Here is a 22,142-nt window from a genome sequence, read left to right on the forward strand (position 1 = left end):
CAGAAGATGGGGAATCAGCAAACACCAGTGGAGACAAGTTTAGAAAGGGTGGGACAATTCCCACGGGCTAATCACAGATCTCATTTTCTATGGGTAAGCATTCCATAAATTAGCTAATTCCTGGGTGATTTTCACTGCAACCAAATACAAAAAGCTTTCATCCAAAGCCCTTTCTACTGCATTGAGCTCTCCTCAACCTGCACTTCCCCTTCTCCAGCACTCCCATAACTCCCAGTATAAAAAATCAGTTCCAGGGTGGGAAATAGTTCAGCATTTCAAACTAGTAATAAGCGTTAGTTGGTTCAGCTTCATATTCTTCAAGGAAATCACCAACAATTGCAAAGGAAAGGATTTGTGCCACCAAACACAGGCTCCACTTCTGGATTTGTAATTCCTTGCCCTGATAAGCAAGACAGTGGTGGTGCTTCTTCCAACACTGCTCCACTAGCAAGCAAAGCTGACTCACACAGGAGTGGAAGGGTCAGCACTGTTGGAACATAAAGCTGCTTCCCCCCACCAGACACACCGATAGTCCTGCAGACATTGGCAAAATTTTAATGACAGTACTCAAACTGTACAACTGAGGAGCAGTGGCAATGCTGACTGTACACAGTGTTTTTCCAGCCATTGCCCAAGTGTCAGTCTCAATTGAAAAACAAAGCTTATAAAAATGCACAATTCTCTCCCAAATACTGTACACTATTCAGCAGGTTAAAAACTGAAAAAAATTCTTTCGTTAAAAAAGTCATTACACTATTTGTATACATCAAGGATAGTCTACATAATCATGTTCATCTAGAAAATATGTGCATTATAAATCATTTCCATGCAATGCAGCAATTTCTTATTTCAAAAGTGGTATAAAAAGACAACACAGCAGTCCTAACCACTAGAACACTTTATGTCAAACAAAACACATGTGCATCATGTTATTGAATGTGTTAGGTGAACAAAATACAGTAACAAAGATTCAAAAATATGTAATTTCTTCTGTTTCCACAAAGTGACTACAGTACCAAAAGATACAGGTAACGTGAAGTGTGTGCAGTAATCATGTTAAGGAAAGTCCCTCTTCAACTGCTTGTCTGTCATGCTAACCCAAGACAGACTGCTATGTTTAAGATTACTGTGATGTCGTTTCTGCATCTAATAACTCGGTGTTCAAACACCTTGCAAGCTTAAGAGCACTGCCCCTAACAAAATAGCGCATCTATTGCATCAAAGTATAAAGTGTGTTGCTTACAGTTTAAAAATCTATAGAAAAAAAAAAAAAGTCTGTTTCCCGTACAAAAATGCTGAAATTCTGTCAAGATATACATTTTGAGATGTGAAATTTGCTGCTTGATTGATCGATGCTGGCAGCACGAAAAAAAAGCACCTCCCAGAGTGTTTTGGTGTAGGCGAGGGCGACTTTAGGTCGGTGGAGGCCCGTTGGTGTATCGCAGCATGGGGTAGAAGGAGCGGGCGAAGTTGTTTGCCTGGGTGCAGCTGTAGTCCTCCTCAGAAGATGGAATCATGCAGGCCAGGAGCAAAAGCAGTAGAAAGAACAACTGGAGAGGTAAAGCTGCTCGTAACACCCGGTAAAAGAAGGAGGGGGACCGAGGGTTTGTCTGCACGGGTTGTGGATGGCTTTCACTTCTGAAAGGGAGAAATAAGGAAAAACAGGCACTTTAGGTTTGAATTAAAGAAGTTGTTTTAGCCCTTTCCAGGGTTCACACGACCCTTCTGAGATGCAGGGCGGCTGTGTATCTACAGGAGAACAAAACACATGAAACACCTTAACCATAATTTGGAAGTGTGCCGGACTGCTCAGTGGGAAGCCAGCTGCTGGTTTGGGTTTACTGTCCTTACTACTGAAGAAGAAACGTTTACTTGCAATAGCTTAAAGCAGTGTGTTTTTACCCTATTTTCAAATGCAAACTTAACTTTTCCCAGGAGGCAAACAAACCACTCCAAATATGTGGTGAACTATAAAGGAAAGAACCATTCACACTGAGGAGGCTCTTGTCTGCCTTAGCATAACTGAGATCTTTGAATAGGTCCTAAATGCACTGGGGGCTCCGTTCTCCCTTTGTCCTTCATGGTCTGTTTGTACTAAGTAGCTCTCAATGGCAAGTTTCTTTTTCCAGGTATACTGGTGGAACGAAAGGAGGATTAAAACCTAAAATATCCCCCATTTGGCACAAAATAATATTTTCTCAGAAGTAAAGACAAGCCAAGGCTGCACATCACTGCAGAGGTCCTGGAGCAGGAGTGCTAAAGGAATCCATTCACAAAGGTGCAGCCCAGAGATGGGAGGCAGAGGAGACACTACAGGGAGGCAGAAATCACCTCCACCCACATGTCATCCTGTGAGGAACAGCTGCCCAGGTTTCTGCTGCCACTCAGCTCATCTCTGCCATATTCACTATCCTTCAAGAGACAGATGAGTATAAAAATAATACCTTGTGCCGCTGCTGTTTCTGCTATCAGCAGTTCTCCTTGCCACAATCTGTTGAGAGAAACAGCTTTTAGTATCCAGCTTTCAGAAACTACAAGGAATTTCTCTTTCTCAGAAAAGACAGTTGTAGACTTTAAAGCCTGGCTGTAAATTCTGTAATAAGGTACACGGATCTAAAAGGTAGAATGATTATATTTGAGGAACTTTTACATTAAATCTGTCAAAATATGCTATATGCTGATAGCAAAATAGTAGAAAAATATACTTGCCTTCTTCACAGCAGGGCTGGATTTCTCTGCTTCTGGATTATAGTCTCCTGAGTCCAAGTCATCTGGAACTAGCAGGAATGTTTTTGTATCCTAAAAGATAACAACACTTTCCTCTTTAAAATGCACATTCAAAACTCACAACAAATGAAGTGCTAAGAGCCACCTTTCACTGCCTCTGTAGGTGCTCAGCCCACTGCCTCTTCCCAGATGCACAGCCAGTGGTGAACTGATGCTCCAGTTCTCTGGCATAAAGAAATGCTTTACTATGCCCAGCCTGAAGGAATTACAAAGGAACAGGTGTATACAGGTATTAACTTGAAAATATCTCTATCTGACAGCTCTCAGGGTAAGCAACCCATTGCTATGAACTACAACTCCTATGTGTTCATTACACACTTCCAGCCTGATAGTTGGTATGGATCATAGAAATTCAGGTTGGAAGGGACTCCAAGGAAGCCCAGCTAGTCCAATCTCTTGTTCAAAGTCAGGCCAGTTATGAGACCTGACCAAAAGCCTTACTGAAAACTTTATCTCTGCTCTTCAAACCCCTCAAAAGGATGGAGGCAGCACAACCTGCCTGAGCAATCTCTTACAATACTGTGCCAGCCCTGCGGTGCTGAAGTTTTTCCTACAGCCAGATTTAATTGTTCTTTTTTCAGCTTTTAAAGGTGGAAGAACTTAAGTAAGTCAGCCTTTTACAAATACCTTTACTCTTAGTATGTTATTACTTTTCATTAAGGAAGGTGCAGGAACAAGTTTTAAAAATTCTGACTCACCAAATTTCCTTGTATTGTTTTTAAGTCATGAGAGACTTGTTCAATAAGCTGTTTCAGTTTTGTTCCAATTACATGGACCTTCTCTTCCTCTTCAATGTAGTCACCATCTGATTTAAGCAGCAGGTAAGCAGTGAGTTCTTGAAGGGAGTTTACATTAAGCTGTTGCTCCAGCAGCTCTTTCTCCAGTTGCTTAGAACAAACAAACAAAAACCAGTGCAACAGACTGTTACTCTCAACTTGAAGGATGTTGTCGCAAAAGGAGGAATTCTGAAGGCTTTAAAGAACAACTCAACCGGCCTGACAATCCACACTACATAGGAATGGCTATTACAGCTACATAGGAAAAGAAGTTCTCTAGAAGAGACTGGTTGTACCTGCTTGAAAACATTTAAAAATAGTTCTAGCAGTGGGTAAGTCATATAGAGAAGACATTAAATTTTGGAAGTCTTACTCCAGCATAAAGACTGTTCAAAAGCAATTTAATTATGATGTGTAATGGAAAAATTGCCTCATATAAGCAATATCTTGGTCCATTTCAGAAACCATCCACATGCCTGACTACAGCAGGTTCAAGGACAGATTGCAGGCATCTTGAGACATAAACATCCTGCTCTTATTTTGTGGTGAGAGCTACTGACTCACTGGAAGAGCTGAGGTGCTGCAGTTAAGACTACACTTACCATTAGCTCCTTTTGGCATTCCAGTGTTGTATTGAGGTCAGCATTTGGATCTGTGACTTGTGCTTCATTCCTTCGGCTTTCAGCACTTGCTAACCACAGGATTAGTTTCTGGCTCTGGTCATGGAAGTCCTACAGAAAGAGAAGATTTGCAGATAAGAGAAAAAACATCTTTGTAGGTTTTGCCTACAAACAAAATGCCCAGCCCAGATTAGAAAGTCAACATAAAATTCACAATTAGGGAGGGTACAGAATAGGTTTCTAATCTATTCCACCTATGTAATAAAAGGATATTTATTATCCAGTTGAAAGATATTTTTACCAAACCCTTTAAACCCAACAGAGTCAACTTTATAAGAGAAAGTGTCTTGGATTGTGAGTAACTGTTCCACTGATGTGCAGGAATTACCCACCTGCCCTCTCCCCTTATCTACCCCTCACAGTAGCATCCCAAAGAGAGTTTTCCCTTATAAGCTGGCACATGGTATGCACCTGGCAACTCAGTAAGGCTTGTTGTAAACCTTTCCTCCAGCTGTCCAGTGCACGAGTTGCCTTCTCCCAGTGCAAGTTCACCTTCCGAAGCCTGTTCTGAAGCTCCTTGAACTCTGTGCTATCCGCTTTCTGGAATTCTTTGCTGCTCAGGTTAGCAGAAAGCAACACTGCTTTGTAGTTATCAAATGCTTTAAGCATGTCCTGGTAGAAAAAGAGGATTAGGAACTTTCATGAATGTTGAAAAACACGTTTATTTACAATAAAACTGTGCACTCAAAAGAATCGCAGGTATTGGGGAAAGCTGTTTGAACCTGGTGGCTTTTCAATACTACTAAGAAACACATTAAGGTAGGTGGCCTGCTTTATGTTTTGGTTTTTTTTTAAAGCCAAAACCTTCATTTTGAAAAAATTAATCTGTCTGGGCTTGGGCTTCTTCCTAAGTCACAGGCATTATGTCTTAATCCACATCTGTCCTTCATTACTCTGAGCTGCCTCTTTCCCTGACACTTGGGCAAATATTCCCATATGTCATCACAGGGTATTTCCTCTTAATTTATAAAGGTTTTGCCACCTCAGAATCCTAGAATAATGCTGAAAGGGACATCTGGAGGTCTGTACTCCATCCTCCTGCTCCAAGTAGGGTCAACTTCAACTCTGAGCAGGGTGCTCAGGGTCTCATCTGGTCAAATTTTGAGTATCTTGCAGGATGGAGACTGCCAGTCCCATCTGGGCCCCTGGTCCCACACCAGGCCAGCACGTTGTTAGAAATTCTTTCTTCTCTCTAGTCAGAGTTTCTGTCAGCCCATTTCTGTGACTTGTGCAGGTCCCCCCAAAAGCAGTCCTTCCTGCTTCCTTCCTCTCCCTTAGAATTGCAGGGGGAAATAATATGGAATTTGTGAAGTCCTGGCTGTATCAGCTAATCACCTTTATGTTAAGGTAGAGCCTGTATTTCTGAAGGTTTTTAAAAAAAATGAATGCTGAACAATACCCTGCACCCTCAGCTTTACAATTTGAATCAAGGGTACTCAGTCTTTTTCAAGTTGCTCTTGCAGTAGAAAAATAAGAGCTGCAGGATGAATCCTGCAAAGCACACAGCTCAGACTGCTTTCCTTAGCAGCCTTTCTAACAAGAGTCTCAATCTAGATATTCTCAAGATCTTTATTCCACTTGCTGAAAACTGCTGGTCTAAATCACATTTTACCCAACAAAGAATCTCGCCTCCCTCCTCCAATCAACAATTATTTTTTTTTAATATCAGACAAAGCAAATGGTCCATCACAGACTTCTGAACACCAGTAAACCAGTCTGCAGGCAGACTGGCCTTATCCTTACCCAGGGCAATTGGGATGTCCTGACATCTCATGAAATTCACCTCTTAGAGAGTGTGCTTGCTCTTTTAGACACCCCTATAAAGCCAAGCTGTCTGAAAAGGGGATTTACAGCCAGCTGGACTCCTCTTAAGCAGATGCAGGAGAGAGAAGTGAAGCTCTGCTCCTTGAAGAGGTCAGACACCCAACCCCAGGCTAAAGACAAGCATGTCCCTCCACCCAAGAGGCACCACCAAACCTTTCCTAGCACTTGGTGCCTAAGCCAGATTAGCTGATGGAATCAATCTTACTGGAGTGCAGTTATTCTCCCTGGCCTAAGGACTACTCCAGGACACATAGGCTTAAAGCATACTCTCAGTATGCCTAAGAAATCCCTCCTCTCTCCTGCAGAGTGTCTTGTATGTGAGCATCATTCCAAGAGTGATGCCAAACTGACCAGTAACCTCAGGATTTGGGTGACTCCATAGGAGGCTACTGGCTGAAGGGTGAGCACACAAGGATTTTGCACTTCCACAGCTGCCAGGAACACTCAGCTCTCTCAGAGTCCAACCTCAGGCATTTTGTTACTGAGTCCCAGGGACCAGCACTTACATGTACCCTGGTGACCTGCTGGTTCAACTTGCTGACCTGATGTAGTCTTGTTTTATGGAAGCTGAGTCATAGGAGGCAACACAGTACGACCCCACGTGCTGTCAAATGTTCACGTTATTGTTTCTCTAATTGTTCTATTACTTGGCTGAAGATCAGCAGAGACTGAATTTATTTTGTTTCTTGTTTATAACTGATATATTCTATCCAAGGAGAAATCTGTATTTGCCTAACAAAAAAATGCACATTTTAAAAGGATCAATCTTTCAGCTATTGGGCAAAGGTGCTATTTAGAGCTAACATTTTTTGCAAACACCATATTGCTAAAACCCACAGCTTTAGAGCAGATCTCTCTCAGCCTCCCTATTGGAACTACACCTTTCATTCAATTTAAAAAAAAAAAATCAGCCTAGACTTTGCAGCCTGTTGACCTGGCTAATTTTCAGTCTGTTTCTGGTTTGCATAGAGGGACATGGCACAAGGAAAAGATGGTGATAGCACTCTGCAAGAAGACAAAGGGTTTTATTTCAGCCTGACTGACTGCCTGCTGTATCCAGGCCTACTGTCTGCAAATCTCTGCAGATGAAGACAGAAGCACCTTGCCTAACAAGGTGCTTCTCAGCTGAGAGCAGTTTAGTTCCCCTGTGCCACTTGCACATTCCTACTGGCATCTGTGCTGCCCAACAGATCCCAGGGGCACAAACACAGTGATAAAGAGCATCAGCATCTTGAAATCCCACTTCTCAGTACACCATAACTTACTTTCAACTTCTTGACCCTTTGTTCCAATGCCTGCATGCTCGTTGGAATTTTCCCTTTTTGCAGCTCTTCCAGCTCTTCCTCGGTTTTATCAAGCCAAGCAGAGATGTCACTGAGATCTGAGTCCAGCTGCTGCCACTGCTGCAATTTCTGTTTCATCCTAAGTTTATTTCTGAGGTCTTGAGCTTGGATGAGCTCCCACCTATCAATAATGCCTACAAATCATAGAATAAGATACATGTAAAACTTCAGTAATGTGCAGAGTGTGTAAAACTGATGCAAAAAGGAAATTATTCTCAAATCTACTCAAGGCCAAATAATTGCTGTCATGTATTACTGTTATCCAGACACATTTTTTTCTTGAGATTCTGCAGCCTGTAAATTTCATATTACTGGTCAAGTTATCCACACAGCAATGCTACAAAGGATTTTAATCCCATAAATGCACTTAGAAGAACAGAGCAAGTCTGAGGAGATGGAATTCAATGAGTGCAGCTGTGATTTGGTGGACACCAAAATCCATCACAGGACAAATGTGATCCAGCAGTTAGGACTTGGGCTTGTGTTTTATGTCTACATGGAGCTGCTGCAGTGAGTCATGAAGATGATCAAAGGGCTGGAGGACCTCTCCTCTAAGGACAGGCTGAGAGAGCTGGAGCTGTTCATCCTTGAGAAAAGAAAGCTCTGGGGAGACCTTAGAGCCCCTTCCAGTGCCTGAAGGGGCTACAAGTGAGCTGGAGAGGGACTTTTGACAAAGGCATGGAATGATAGGACAAAGTGGATTTAAACTGACAGAGGGCACATTTAGAATAGAAATTAGGAAGGAATTCTTTACTCTGAAGGTGGTGAGGTACTTGAAAAGAGAAGTTGTGGATGCCCCATCCCTGGAAATGTCAAAGGCCAGGTTGGATGGGGCTCTGACCAACCTCGTCTAATGGAAGGTGTCCCTGCCATGGCAGAGGGTGTGGATCTAGATGACCTTTAAGGTCTCTTCCAACCCAAACCATTCCATGATTCTATGTTTTATCAATTCAGTGGTAAAGGACATGGAGTTGTCACCTGTGCAATCACTAACAGTATTTCTGGAAGCACATCTAAGCCCTTCTCAGAGCTTTTCCTATTCATCCCATGTATGGGACACAACCCTGGGCCATCTGTGAGACCAGAGACATAAACAAAGCAAGCTGGTGCATCTAGCTGCAGCATTCTTACCACAATTCTCTTTTGTGATTCCAGTACAATGTATTATTACAATCTCAAGCACCTGAAACCAGGAATGAGGTCCTAAAAGGTTAAGAACCAGCTTGTTGGTCTATTTGGATAAAAGGACCACAGGGAAGAACAGAATATATTACCAGCTTTGACAAAACACTTCTGCAAATGGGTGCTGTAGCATCCTGTTATATGGAGTACCAATAGCTCAACACAGCAATCTATATTTTAGACAGAGACACACTTCTTTGTTATTAAATCTAATTAAAATTCTCTGAAGTATTCAGTATCACACAAAAGTGAAATTGTTCCGATTCACTACAACTAGCAAAGAGATAGAAGTAATTTTATGAGGGAGAAAAGTCTTAATTCTGGCAGAAAATGTAACAGCTTAGAATAGCACATGTGGGTTGGACAGAACTGGGTGAGAAGGCAGCTCAGTGAAACTTGGCAAAATACATTAACTGAGATTATAGCAGTTTATTTCAATTTTGTTCCCAGGGCAAATGTGCTGCATTTGTGCCCCCAGAGTCAGAGGACAAACACCACAGCCCCAAAGCCATTCCCATACCTGGCTGCTTCTCTGCTGCTGCTATATTCATGAGCTCTTGATCATCTTGGGGTTCTTCATCACTCATATTAGCAGATGGAGTTTTCTCTTTGCTGCTGCTGCTTGCAGAGCTGAGCTGCTTCACCTGGAAGGACATTTTGGTGGGTGAGCCCTGCAGGTTAACAAGTTGTCAAAGGTTAAACTTATTTTGTATTACTTTGAGGTGGCTGGGCTGCTGCTGAGCTCTTGCATGTCAGATTTAGCACCAGGCTTCTGTGTCTCTACTAACGGTTCATACTGGTTCTCTGTGCCTCTCCAGTAAACAAGAACACTCCATAGTGGTGCTAATTATTGCAAGACTGGACATGGTAAATTAATTGCTTTTGCACTGCATGTACCAGACAATGTACATTTGCTGACGCTCTCTGTTTGATTCTGGATCTTGGCAATATTGACTCTAAGGCTCCAAGATTGGATTAATGATGACAAAAGCAGCCAGATATCAGTGGAAGAGTGTTGACAATCCATCCAGATCCACTGAGCCTGGCAGCTGCTGGCAAAGCCATGGCTGGCAAACAGCGACCAAGGTGGAGGTACCTATGAACAATAAGCCATTTGGGCACATTTTTTAGTGCCTAGAAGCAGATTAAATGGTGTGTTGCATGCTAGAAAAGGACCCTTCAAGCCTGTCTGCTTAGGAAAGAGAGATACGTCAGTAAGTAGCAAGAGAGGGTATTCACACTCTCTCCTTTGTGGGGGTTAAATTCTCCTCGACTTGTCCTATGACAATTGATGATGGAAGTTACTCTAGACACTGACTCTGACCAGGAGCCCAACATGATTGTTCTGAATTGCTTCAAAGAAGCTTTTCTAGCACGTGGATAGAGACTCTCACTGGTTACCTGAGCCACCAGAAATAATGTCTGAGTTTGCATGAAGGGAACGTTCCCCCCACATTCCCCCCAAAACATTCTTTTCCTTGATGCTGGAGAAGGGAAGAGGATGGAGTTACACAGAACAAACAGACTGTGTAGAACAGGTTCAGTGCTGACAGAGCCTCGAACTCACATAGTCTGGTTTATAGGGAGTACTTGTTTCTGGACCAGACAATACATTTCCAACCATCTCTGCCTGGTTATATCTGTGTTTCCTGCAGACTGGGCTACCTGGAGAATGCCAAGGATGAGCTTCTGAAACAGACTTTCCTGAAACAAATAAAAACAAAACCATATACCATGAGTGCAAAATCCCATTTCCACAAAGAAGCTGCTGCTTTGTTTAAAGTTAGAAAGCGCTTTGAATAAAATGGCATCAAGTTATGGCATAAAAATGACAGTTTTGCAGCTTTCCTTGCAAAGCATGCACATTTGCAAAACATCAACAGTGTTTCAAAGGTAATGAGATGAGAGCCATGCAGTTATGGGACATTCTGTTTTCTTCTGGAAAATGCTTGAATACAGGTATGAGTAGTCAAAAAACAAAAGAAAAAGGCTGCACCGTGGTTTTGGAAAGTTTGCATCCCAACAATACCATCACACATCTGCAATGCATGTCAGTAGGGACAAGTACAGACATGTCCTGAATTGGAGAACGTTTGTTCTGGATTTAACAGACAGGACACACACGGTTCTGTCATGCACTACAAAAAGTACTTGCAGAGTTGGAGCTACTGCCTTATGCAACCAAAATTAGAAACAACCAAAAAAGTGATACTACCCAGAGCAAACCACCGAGAAAGTACCAAAAGATCATTTCAACGAAATGCACACTAACCACCTTGGCATTTACCAGGCAAAATCTAAATGGTATGTTCTGGACTGCTTTGTAATGTACATGTGGATACTGCAGCGTAAGAACACCATGACAGGATGAGACATGGTGTCCACACAAGGCAGGAAGTCAGACATTACATATGAGAGAGGTTGAGGAATATAGCGTGCAGCACAGGGAGATCGCCATGTTCAGACACATGCATTAGCAGGTGCCTACCAGAAGATGCTTTCAAAGTTTTTGTGGTCATTTTAAGATATGCCTCAGGGTTTTCAGTGATTTCTACATCTGAAAAAAGAATAATGTCATTTTCCTCACTATTCAATATTTTCCAACTATTAAAAACAACCGAAACAATGAGGGACAGCAAAGACAAAGAACAAAATAAGTGGTTGGTACTATTTTCAAACATTCTGAAAAAGTAACATTTCTAAAAACCTAATGTTCCTGAAGACAAAAGCTTGGTTTAGACAATACCATTCCCTTCATCAAGAGACCTAAGAGATGAGACTGCTCACATCTATCAATGGTACTTGAAAACCAACCAACCATGTGGGAGCAAGACTTCAATCCCCCTCCCTTCCCACACAGGGGCATCCTGCAGTTGTCCATGTCAAACCAAAACGCTGGACATTGGTTCTCACCTGACAGAGCACTGTAGTATGTTGCTTCTTCATCATCTTCATGAGAGGAAGAACCTCCCACATCACCTGTGTGATCCCACTCGAGTGGGATGGAGTCAACACTGACAGGGGTTTCACAGCCTGATCTCTCGTGACCTTGAGTAGGGGGCACAAGGTGGCAAAGGGACTGTGCTGATGAGGGCCCCTCGCTGATGGCCTTCTTATGCCAGGGATCGTTCTGGATTTCTCTGGAGTCTTCTTGATCTGTCTCATTTTCAGAGTTATCTTTTTCATCGTCCAATCCCTACAAATAAGTAACAATTATCGCATATTAGTAAAATTTACAAGAGATCTACACTGCTTCATGAGCTAATGGTTGAGCCACACAGGACAGTCTGTGGTCAGCTGCAGAAATCAAAGATCACGTGCCTAAAATTAAAAGGAGACATCATTTCTGCCTCCTCCTCTTTTCCCAAAACAATCATCATCAGCAGCTACCTCCACTCTTTCAAGACACTCAACCACCACCATAATATCTCTCTTTGGTTTGCAGGGAGGGGTACCCAGCTACAAATGGACTTCAAAGGTCAGCAAGGAAACAAAACTCAGGCAGGGGTGAACAACATGTAGTTGTTCATGTTACTTCCTTCACCTGCCTTTCTAACAGATATTCTTTCTTTTTGAGCGAAAGCAAACTGAGAATCATCTGAATGTTCCCAGGGAAAAGCAAAGTGCATGTTGCTCTCCCCATTCAGGGTTCTCACAACAAAGCAGACAGATGGAGACTCACAAATATATAAAGAGATATTCTAAGCACATTACTGAAATTACAGAAAATTAAGAAACACCAAAAAAGCTTTTGAAGCCCTCAAGCCACTACTATATAAATATGAACCATATGAACTCCTTCCATGCTATTATCCAGATTCTGCAGATGGAGTCCCACCAGGAGGGGTGTGACGAGACAAGACTGGCAATGAAGATTTAACAAAGCTGGCACATCTACTGTGGAGCTCCTGAGCCCTTTCAGCTCAAACCATTTAGTGAAGCTGCAAGGGATAAGCAATGAGCATTGCAATTCAAACACCAAAATCTTGTCCCAACAATCGAAACAAGTGTTGATTCTTACAGGATCCCTTGAGGTCAGTCTTTGGTGGAACCGGGCAACTCGCCCAAACACCTCCTGACAGTATCGATGAAGTTCTTCCAACTCATCTTCAATCAGAATAGCATCCAAAGGCTCGCTCTTCTGAATCAACTGCTCCCCAAAAACGATTAGCTGATCAATCTTATTGGTGTTCAGTGTTATTTCCTGCTGGAAACCCTGTTTGGAATATACAAGAAAAATAATTACTTCTGCATCAGCCCTTTCTAGCCCAAGGTTTATCCCTCTTTTCTGGCTCAGTGCAGTGAAAGATAAGATTGACATTGTTGTCTAACTTAATTTGGCAAATATCTTTTTACTCAAAAGGTCCAAAGGTTTGTTTTATTAGCAGAATTACAGTTCCAAACGAAGTGGCATTTTCCACCCATGTGTACGTGAATTTGACTGCAGTGTCCTGAGCCTGCAGAGGATCATGGCTCGAGAGTTCAGTTAATCAGAGTTTATTTTTCTGTTGGGTACACACAGTCTTTGTCTCAGCAGCAAAGAAGTCTGTTTGGCTGCTTGGGCCTCCAGCCTACACAACAATAAATCTACATATCTACATCCTAAACCAATTAGCAGTGCAGGGAGAATGGAGAAAATGAGCATATGAGCAGGTAACAAAGACCTAATATATTCTTTAGAATCATTGCACATTCCTGCTGTGTTATTTCTGTTGAAAGTCCCAGCTACAAACAATGTGCTCAGAGGATGGCAATTAAAAAAAAATTCTCACCAGAAAAAAAAAAACACAACTGAATTTAGGAATGTAGCTTTTACTGTTAACCGGAATCTGCTACTTTCCAGCCCAGGTATCACTGCCACTGACATGCAGTGTCAGGAGAAAATGGCAGGACAGAACCGAGCTTGAACACTGAAGCTGAATTAAATACTGTACAGATTAATCTTGATTCAGACAATAGGTCTTAACAATTTACTGGTGTCTTAAAACAAATACAGCCCTACACAGATCTGGTGGCTATTGCGAAGTTCCAGGAAAGGAGATGATTCTGTCAAGAGAGGGCAGCCCAACAGGATCAGCCAGGCTACATTAAACAACTGTTCTACAAGGATACATACATTTAACTGCCGCATTTTGTCATCAAAGTTACTTTTGGAGAAGTGCTCTACGTTTGTCAGCTGGAGGTCCATCTCTGTGAGCCAAACAAGGATGCTTTCCCTTGTCCCCTCAAACTCATCTCTCCGATTGGTGAAGTGCTGGATGGGAAGAAAAGAGTCAGTGTTATAAGACTGCAGCTACTAAAAAAGGTGGTCACAGGACCCTTCTGAAAACAGTGGGGTTTTTTTCCAAAACTTCTGTTTACTTTAAAGGCCTTCAGGGCACAAATGGCAGCAAACCATGGATAAAACTTGTTCCCTTTCTGTAGTGATGCTAGAATGGTGTCCTCTGTTAGTACACTATTTGTATGAAAGAGGGAATAAAACTTCAGCACTGTAAGATGCTTCTATGAAGTTATAGTCTTGATTTTACACTGGCCTCCTTCCACATCCTCAGACCAGTGTAGCAGTTATTTGGACTCGGGTTTTACATTTAATTTGTTCTAAATTTAAAATAGACATAGATAAAGGAAGCAAACTCCATCTCTAATTAAAGTAATTAAAACTACGAGATTAAAATCAGGTTTTACTGATTTTACAATGGAGAAGCTGGATCATGGATGATCATGCCAGTGTAATTAATGTACCATTTGGTGTGGTAACTAGGAGGAACCTTCTCTGCTGCCATCCCCCACAGAAGCTGCCAACAGACATGGAGCTTGTCTGTTCTCCTGGGTGGATTTACTGTTCAGGAAAGGGATCATATAACATCCCAAACACAACAACCCATAACTGCACAGATGAAATGCCATCATTGCTCCCACAATCTCATCCACTGACTTTTGGGACGTTATAGCAGTGCTGCAAACAACTGACAGGGAAAGCTGTATTTAAAAATCAGGCAAGTTTCCCCCAGGGCACAGCACAGAATATCTGCCCAGAGATCAGTTTAACTGACAAGCAAGATACTTCTTTGAAGTGTCACAAATACACCCTTCACAAACACAACACTCCTCATCAGGCAGGCAGTACAGCAGGAGCTGTGCCTCTCCATCTCTCTTTAAACATCTCCATGTTTAAAGCCTTGTAGGTGAATCACAACTTGGCATGAAGTAGAGCTGAGTTGCAAACTCCAAACCATATCTGCACTGGGGCCCTTTTGTCTCTTTGCCTCTTATCTATGGAAAGAAGCCACTGCATGAACACATTACAAGGATAAGAGAATAAGTGTAATAGGAGCAGTGAGACTGGCAACTGATCATCCAAATTTGCATCCTTATGCTCTTATTCAGCTACCAAGAGCCCATCTACCAAGGACAGGTTTATGCCATGTCCTTGGTGACCTTTCCAGAGCTGCTCTCCTACACTGGTAGCTCAAGACACAAACCAACACAAGACAGGTGCTCCAGCGCATGTTTTGCTCTTGAGAAATTCCTACAGCAAGTGCTCCTCACTCTCTCACCTCACTGCGCAATTACCTTGAGTCTCCTCAGAATGGAAGCGACTCGTTTCTGGAGATTATCCCAGCGCTGGTTTCCTTCGTGCACCATCTGCTTCAGCTTGCTGGCGGAGTCGGTGCGGTTCTCGCGGGCCAGGCGCCGGTACTGCTTATTGATCAGCTCCAGCTGCGTGAGGCGCTCATGGATCTGCCGCTGGAATGCCTGCAAGGCAAAGCAGTGAACTCACTCCCTCGTTGACAAGAGAAAGGATGCAGATGATACTATCCATCAAGAGAGATGATGCCCTCCCCTTAAAAATAGACCTTCCAACTGCAAATTTATGTCCAGAGGAGGACCCGTACTTTAAATCATCTGCTCAGGCTGAGCTCATTAGGAAAAGAAAGAAAAAACATAAGTATCAACCCACCAAAGTCTCTTGCCTATAAAAAGCAAATCTTTAACTTATAAGCAGGATCTTGTCAGTTCAGAGCATTGGATTCTCCACATTAAAAAAAAAAATCTGGAGACAAATACATCAGCCAGACATCCATCCAGCAGCAGCACACTGGGCACATTGTTTATGTTCTCTATATCACCAATGCCAAACTAGTGTTCTTCATGACCCAGGCATTCGGCACAGACAATAAGTACTCAACAGCCTGATCATTCAGCCAGCTGCTGAGCATAAAAAAGGAAGTTAGAAAATTCACCTCAAATTTCTTCAGCTCCTCCTTTGCATGCGTGTACAAAACCTCTGAAGAATTAGGCCTTGCTGCTATCATTTCAGACGATTTTAGCCAATCTTCAAAGCGAGAATAGTCATCCAGAAACCTCTGCCACAGACGCCAGGTTTCTTCGATTCTGAGAGAGCAAAAATGGAAAGGTTTTATCACAAGCCAACTATTAATTCTGAATTACTTTTTTCCTTTTCAAAATTCGGCTTGTGGCAAAAGCCACAGCATTTCTTCAAAACGCTGCCAACAGGCTTCTTCAGGAGGGGTAAGGAGAAGAGACTTACTTCATTCGCCTTTCCATAGACATGGCACAGATGTTTCTCCACCGTCTGTCCAAACTCCTGGTAGTCTGCTGGATGGAGTCACACTCTGTCTCATTAGCACAAGCATCTGAGTCATGTAGCAGGACTTCACAAATATTGAACACGGACTCCACACCTGCCGTGTGCTGCTCTATGTCTCGCTGCAGATCCTGCCATGGGCAAAAGAACAGCTTGAGTGGAGGGAAACATGGGCGGCTACGTTTCAGACATACCCTCTTGAAATGCTGTAGAGGATGGGGAAAGAGCAGTTTGTGTGTCAGGAAGAGCTTATTTAGCATCAGAAACCAGACTCGCAGGATGAGTTGGGCAGATGACAGGCCGACAGGACAAAACTGTCACGCAAAAAGGGATTGTCCAGCTTTGGTTTCTCAGTCTAAACTCAATCTTCTCATTAACAGTCTGGACAATTTCGATGTGCATTCAAAATCCAAACCGTACATATGCCATAAATAAATTCTTATTGACAGCACAAGGTGACTGTCTCATATCAGCTTACTGCACTGTAAGACTTGTCAGAGAACTCCTAGTACAGTATGTGTATTTTAGTGACTGTATGATCACAGACTGTTAGCATGAAACACAGAAACACAGCACACAAGTACCTGGTGTTACACTACTTTTCCTATTCCCTCTTGTAGAGCTCCTATTTTGACAGACTGTTAAAGGGTCTGGCAAAGACCTTTTGTCTAATCTACACTACAGGTTTCTTCTCCAGAGGCATGGAAGTCTGTCCTCTCATTCTGCACCCATCAGTACTACTAAAGTCAATGTAACTGAATGACAGGGAGAGGAAAAAAATCCTTATCTAAACATTTCTTATCGAAAAGGCAGCTCTGTACAATGCTACCAACTATAAATATTAATAAAATGACAATGTCCACTACATTTCCATTTTCTGAATCCATTTCTGGCCTTTCTAAGGAAGGATACAGAGACTTGCTTGAATAACACTAGAATAACAAACACAGACGAATATTTTTCTGACAACAGTGAACTGGAACTATCACTAAATGGTATTACTGATTTCAGTGAACATATGAAGGGGAATTGGTTTTGCTCTAGACCTAAAAAAAAAAAACCCACAAAAAACCCCAGAATAAAACAAACAAAACCAGATCCAGCTTATAGTAAATACAGAAGGAGTTGAAGAAAGATATTCCCAGAAGTCAACAAGCTGCAAGGAGTTGAGTATCACCCAGTGGCAATCTTCAGTGGTTACATGGGTAATATGGCTTGTGGAATTCGTAGTAATGAACAGCTTTAAGGAATGTAGAAGCAAAAATCTCTACATGGATGAGAGACTGCCAGAAGGAGCTAAACAGACTTTTTTACAGGTTATTAAGGATTCACAGATGTTTTCTGAGCAAGATGCATCAGGGTCTTTTTGACACAAGCTCTACAGCTGGGAGCAGGCTCTACCCCACTACTGGTACCTGGAGAGTCTCTTCTGAATTCATTAAATTCCATCGGATTTACAGATGCATTAATGAAAATGAGAATTTTGACCACAGATCAGAAATTAATTCTAACTTGCACTATGATAATGTTGTTCATTACTTTAGGTTATGCCTGGGTTCATGGAATAACCCTAGGCAGAATCCTTGCTGTTTTCCAAATGCCCCGATTGTATTAAGTGAGATAAACACAACCTAAGTAAGGGGGCCAGGAACATACAGTGAGCCCCAAAAGGTACTTTTCCTTCAACTCTGCACAGCATTGCCCAGAGATCTTAAACAGACTACACACTGCTAGATCTCTGCATTAGTGAAACACCTTTGCAATCTTAAAATTATTATTACTCATGTTGTAATCTTTATCCTTTAATTGAACAAACATGCCATACAACATCTCTGTGGATGCACAACACTTTTAAATGTCATTATTCAAGACTGAACAGGTAACGCTTTTCCAGTCATGGATATCAAATAGAAGAAGCCTGTAGGGCATATTTCTCACCATCACTCTGCTCCTGCTGAAATAATTGTTCAGATAAAACCAGGAAAGATCTTTTTACTTGTCGCATTCAGATAAATGTTTCTCTAATGCAGAGCAAAAGAGGCTTTTTTTTTTCCTGTGGTATTTTTTAGTCAGCACAATCTTCTCATACTCAGCCTGTTAAAAAGTTACAGTAGAAGGAGCCTGGACGTGCCCAGGGGTCTGTGTTTGAAACAGAATCCAAACAACAAAGCAATAAGTAGCTCTGAGCAGCAAATGATGGCTCTTACAGCCAGCTGAAACTTGAATGCTCATAATAAAAATAAATTAGTTTGGACACAACTCCTTTGTGCCCAATGCTCTGCTCTGCCTGGCAATTTATCACTGCTTTTGAGAATGCAAAAGGTTCGGATGGGTAGAAAACATTTCCTTGCTGTTTACATGATCATGCACAATGCAGATGAAACCATCAGAGGCACAAGGCCAAGGCTTCTGGTGTTTGGCCAGCTCCTGCAGTGGAGTTAGTGGGAGCCACTTCCACTCCTGTCACAGAGGAGTTGAGCCTTCCTGTGATGTGTGGGACATGAGTGCAAGGAGAGTGCTATGAAACAGGAGAGAATACAGCCCTCAGGTCTGGGTCACTCAGGGATTGCTCCTCAGACACAAAAGCAGAAGCCAGAGAGAAAAGATGGGGAGGATGAGAAGGATACCAATAGGTGTTCTTAAAGGCAGATGCTATAATGCTTCCAAGCTTGACAGATTTATTTGTCATCCTTAGTTTTAGGGCAAATATTCTTGTTCAACACAAAGGCCAGATGACAGTCAAGCACTTTGAACCTGGGCAGACTTACAGCACAGCCCTGAGCAAAGGCTGACTCCACGAGCAAGTCTCTGCTTTGGAGAAGTTCCTTTTTGTTCCTTGGCTGCTGGTGAGAGAAATTTAGTCCAGGACTATCCAGCTTATCTCTTAAGACCCCCTGGTGAGCCACTGCCTTGGAAAAATGCCCACCCGCACTCATCCAACACTCAGTGGTGCAGAGGTTGGTTCAGACTTACTGCCTGAGCAGGATTCACACACCATCTCATCCAACCCTGAGGGATCTTCAGGGCCTGCTGACTGGAGCAGGCCTCAGCCAAAGGTGTGTTTGCACAAGTCCACCCTCTAAAGCTGAAGCATCCTTCTCTGCCAAGCTTGCTCTGCTGTCTGCAAGGAGGGGACGAGAACTGAGCTAGTGAGGCAGTGCATCAAATCACAGCACTCGAATCAGTCACAGCCACTTTGCAGGAGAGCAGCATTCACACCTTGTCAGTCTAAGTCATCCTCATGTATTCTGCCCACTGTCTGTGCCCTGCCTAGCCCTCAGGAAGTCTGCTGTACTCAACTGAGCAAATTAAAAATGCTTTTGTTTGTATTTTGCATGTTTTCCTTGGGTGAAGGGGTGAAGGTGAAGTGAGGGTAGTTCAACACAATACTGAAATTACTGCAAGCAAATAAAAATTTTCCACGTAACACATCTTGGCAGGAACACGCCATGAAAAGCAAAGAGTTAGAAGGGCTAGCTAAAGAAAAGAAACAGATGATTTTAAACCAGGACTAATCAGCAGCATTTTATCTCATTTACTCTGGCTGCTGGTATTTCCCACCTGCTGTTCTGCCAGTCTCTTCTGGATTTCTTGGTCATCACAGATGTCATAAACAACAGGCTTGGAAAGCTCAGACTCAATCCGGGCCAACCACGTGCGAAGGTTACTCATGTTTTTGTCCAAAAGTTGTATAAAAGCAAATGTTTCCTTCAGTTTCTTCACCCTAAGCAAATCAGGAAGAATATTTTGTTACAAAGGTCGGCAATCAGTGGAAAGGACGTTTGCAAAAGGTGATGACAGGCATGGCTTTATGAAGCACTTACTATCGCACCAAGCTGCTGCCTGGAAATCAGAGCCATGTTTTAGTCAAAACCTACCTAAATTGGCTCAGCAGGTCCCTGCTCTACAGCTGCAAGATGGTCTTGTGTGAATGCTTTAATGAAACTCCATGAGCAGGGTGAATTTTCATCTGCTAGTGGACATTTGTCTAAGTGGGAATTTGTACCATAACACGCCACAGTTAAACTAAAATGGGTATCTATGGTCTGATTTTCCTGCTGTGAATTATGTTCAGTGTCTTCTTCAGCAATCAACAGGCTCACACTAATCAGCAGAAGGTACCACTCTGCCAACAGAGGCAGGATCTGTTCCAACCACCAGTCCAACACCGTGGGCAAATTATAGAATCATAGACTGGTTTGGGTTGGAAGGGACCTTAAAGATCACCTTGTTCCAACCCCCCTGCCATGGTTGGAACCAGGTTGCTCAGAGCCCCATCCAACCTGGCCTCGAACATTTCCAGGGATTAGGCATCCACAACTTCTCCAGACAACCTGCACCAGTGCCTCACTACCCTCTGGATGATGGCAGGAGAGGAGAAGGCCTGAACAATGACCACTATAGAGTTTGTAGTGCCACAACATTAAAAGGTCTCCTAAACACCACACTGGGACATGCAGAGATATGCCAGACTCTCCTGATGGGTGAAGAATATAAAAAACAATCCTGAAGGAGGAGAATATGCAATGGGTAGAGAGACTTGTGAAGTGGACAAGCAATGAACCATTGAGATTATTTACTTTTCTTACACTGTTTGGAGCACAGCGCTCAAACTGCAGACAAACTTTTCTTTATTTCCAGCCTTGACAGCATATTACCATGTCAACCCTCCTTATCAGCCCCTTGAATTATGCAAGTAGCATACTTATACATTTTGGAAAATTTGTCCCCATGTGTTGGAGGAATATATGCTAAACTACCTCACTGCTCTCAAATCTTTCCTTGAAATTCTCATTTATTGGAATTCCTCCCAAAAAATTACTAAAAAGGCAACACCAGGGTGACACTTAACTCTTCTGACTTCAGACTTATTTCAGAGCTTGCCATCTAGACCTTGGTAGTTAATGGAGAAAAAAAAAAAGATAATGATCTCTATCAGACCTGTCTTAAACATTCAGATCATCAGAAGAGATGAACTGTACCAAAAAGCACATGTTTCTCCCCATGAACTCCAATGCTCTACTCTTCCGTACATCAACACTGCAGATGCTAAAGTCAGGTGGAATCATTCCACCCATGTCCCAGGGAAAACCCAGTTCCTAGCCAGCACTGCCTCCCTGTGCTGTTCTCCTGGCTGCTTGCCCTCTGATCTCCAGTTATGTCCCTCTGCCTCGGGAGGGATTTTTGGACCTTGCATGTGAATTTTATAATGCAAACTTACAAATTAAGCCTTTAGCTACTGTCTGCTCTAGCAACTACCCAGATGAGCCTCTTTATTTAAGTCAAGTGCAGTGCAAAAAGTTAAAAGTATGTATTGTAAAAAGGCTGAGACATTTCCCATTCATTGGCCACTGTGGCTGGGAACTGTCACCAGCTAAACAAAACCAGCAGTGGGACTGCAAGCGCAGCTTGTACAAGGGGATCACTGCATGTCCCAAAATGCAGGGGAGTGCTGAGAAGTCTGAGATGAATCCTGATGTACTTGGCAACACCAGTGCTGTGCAAGCTGAGTCTGGGGCAGGGCACAGGGATGTGATCTCATGTAGTGCAGGAAGAGAGAGATTACCCAAGACAGGAGTGCCCTGACAGGGTACCTGCATGGTGGCTTCATGCAAAGGACCTGCCCCTTCCTTGTGAGGAAAATGGGAAGTTTCCTGGTCCACTGTCCTGCCTGTTGCCAAACTATCCTAACAAGTTTTGGAGGAGAGGGGTCCAAACTGCCTGTAATCGAGCAGCTTTTGCAGCTGCCTGTTGATACAATGACAGGAGATACACAGGACAGCTAATCCATAAAGAATATGCCACTCTGTAAGCAACAACTGATCTTATTAGCAACCTTAAGGTAATCAAAGAGGATACATACGTCAGCTAGACACTTGATTTAAGGTAAAGCACTTGTGGAGGAGATGTGGGAATGATCCTGCTGGATTTGTTCAGTCCT

At 42.7% G+C, this 22,142-nt stretch overlaps 1 protein-coding gene across 6 annotated transcripts in view; it reads right to left on the reverse strand.

Moving 5' to 3' along the window:
• Positions 1-539: 539 nt before the first annotated feature.
• Positions 540-22,142, reverse strand: part of SYNE2 (spectrin repeat containing nuclear envelope protein 2) — a 181,387-nt gene continuing 159,784 nt past the window's right edge. For 2 of the 6 annotated variants that reach the window (XM_064659377.1, XM_064659376.1), the window contains exons 102-118: positions 19,763-19,925; positions 16,145-16,332; positions 15,837-15,987; positions 15,166-15,348; positions 13,709-13,846; positions 12,614-12,808; positions 11,506-11,788; positions 11,081-11,149; positions 10,160-10,296; positions 9,113-9,263; positions 7,333-7,544; positions 4,655-4,855; positions 4,166-4,294; positions 3,486-3,674; positions 2,710-2,799; positions 2,445-2,491; positions 540-1,638 (exon numbers count right to left, since the gene is read on the reverse strand). In XM_064659377.1, coding sequence (XP_064515447.1) covers positions 1,413-1,638; positions 2,445-2,491; positions 2,710-2,799; positions 3,486-3,674; positions 4,166-4,294; positions 4,655-4,855; positions 7,333-7,544; positions 9,113-9,263; positions 10,160-10,296; positions 11,081-11,149; positions 11,506-11,788; positions 12,614-12,808; positions 13,709-13,846; positions 15,166-15,348; positions 15,837-15,987; positions 16,145-16,332; positions 19,763-19,925 — 2,752 coding nt within the window. In that variant the 3' untranslated portion in view covers positions 540-1,412. Of the gene's footprint in view, positions 1,639-2,444; positions 2,492-2,709; positions 2,800-3,485; positions 3,675-4,165; positions 4,295-4,654; positions 4,856-7,332; positions 7,545-9,112; positions 9,264-10,159; positions 10,297-11,080; positions 11,150-11,505; positions 11,789-12,613; positions 12,809-13,708; positions 13,847-15,165; positions 15,349-15,836; positions 15,988-16,144; positions 16,333-19,762; positions 19,926-22,142 lie in introns of those variants that run through there. The other 4 variants (XM_064659378.1, XM_064659380.1, XM_064659379.1 and 1 more) reach the window with 4 other exon arrangements.

The sequence above is a fragment of the Pseudopipra pipra genome, chromosome 6, assembly GCF_036250125.1.
Source record: "Pseudopipra pipra isolate bDixPip1 chromosome 6, bDixPip1.hap1, whole genome shotgun sequence".
Lineage (NCBI taxonomy): Eukaryota > Metazoa > Chordata > Aves > Passeriformes > Pipridae > Pseudopipra > Pseudopipra pipra.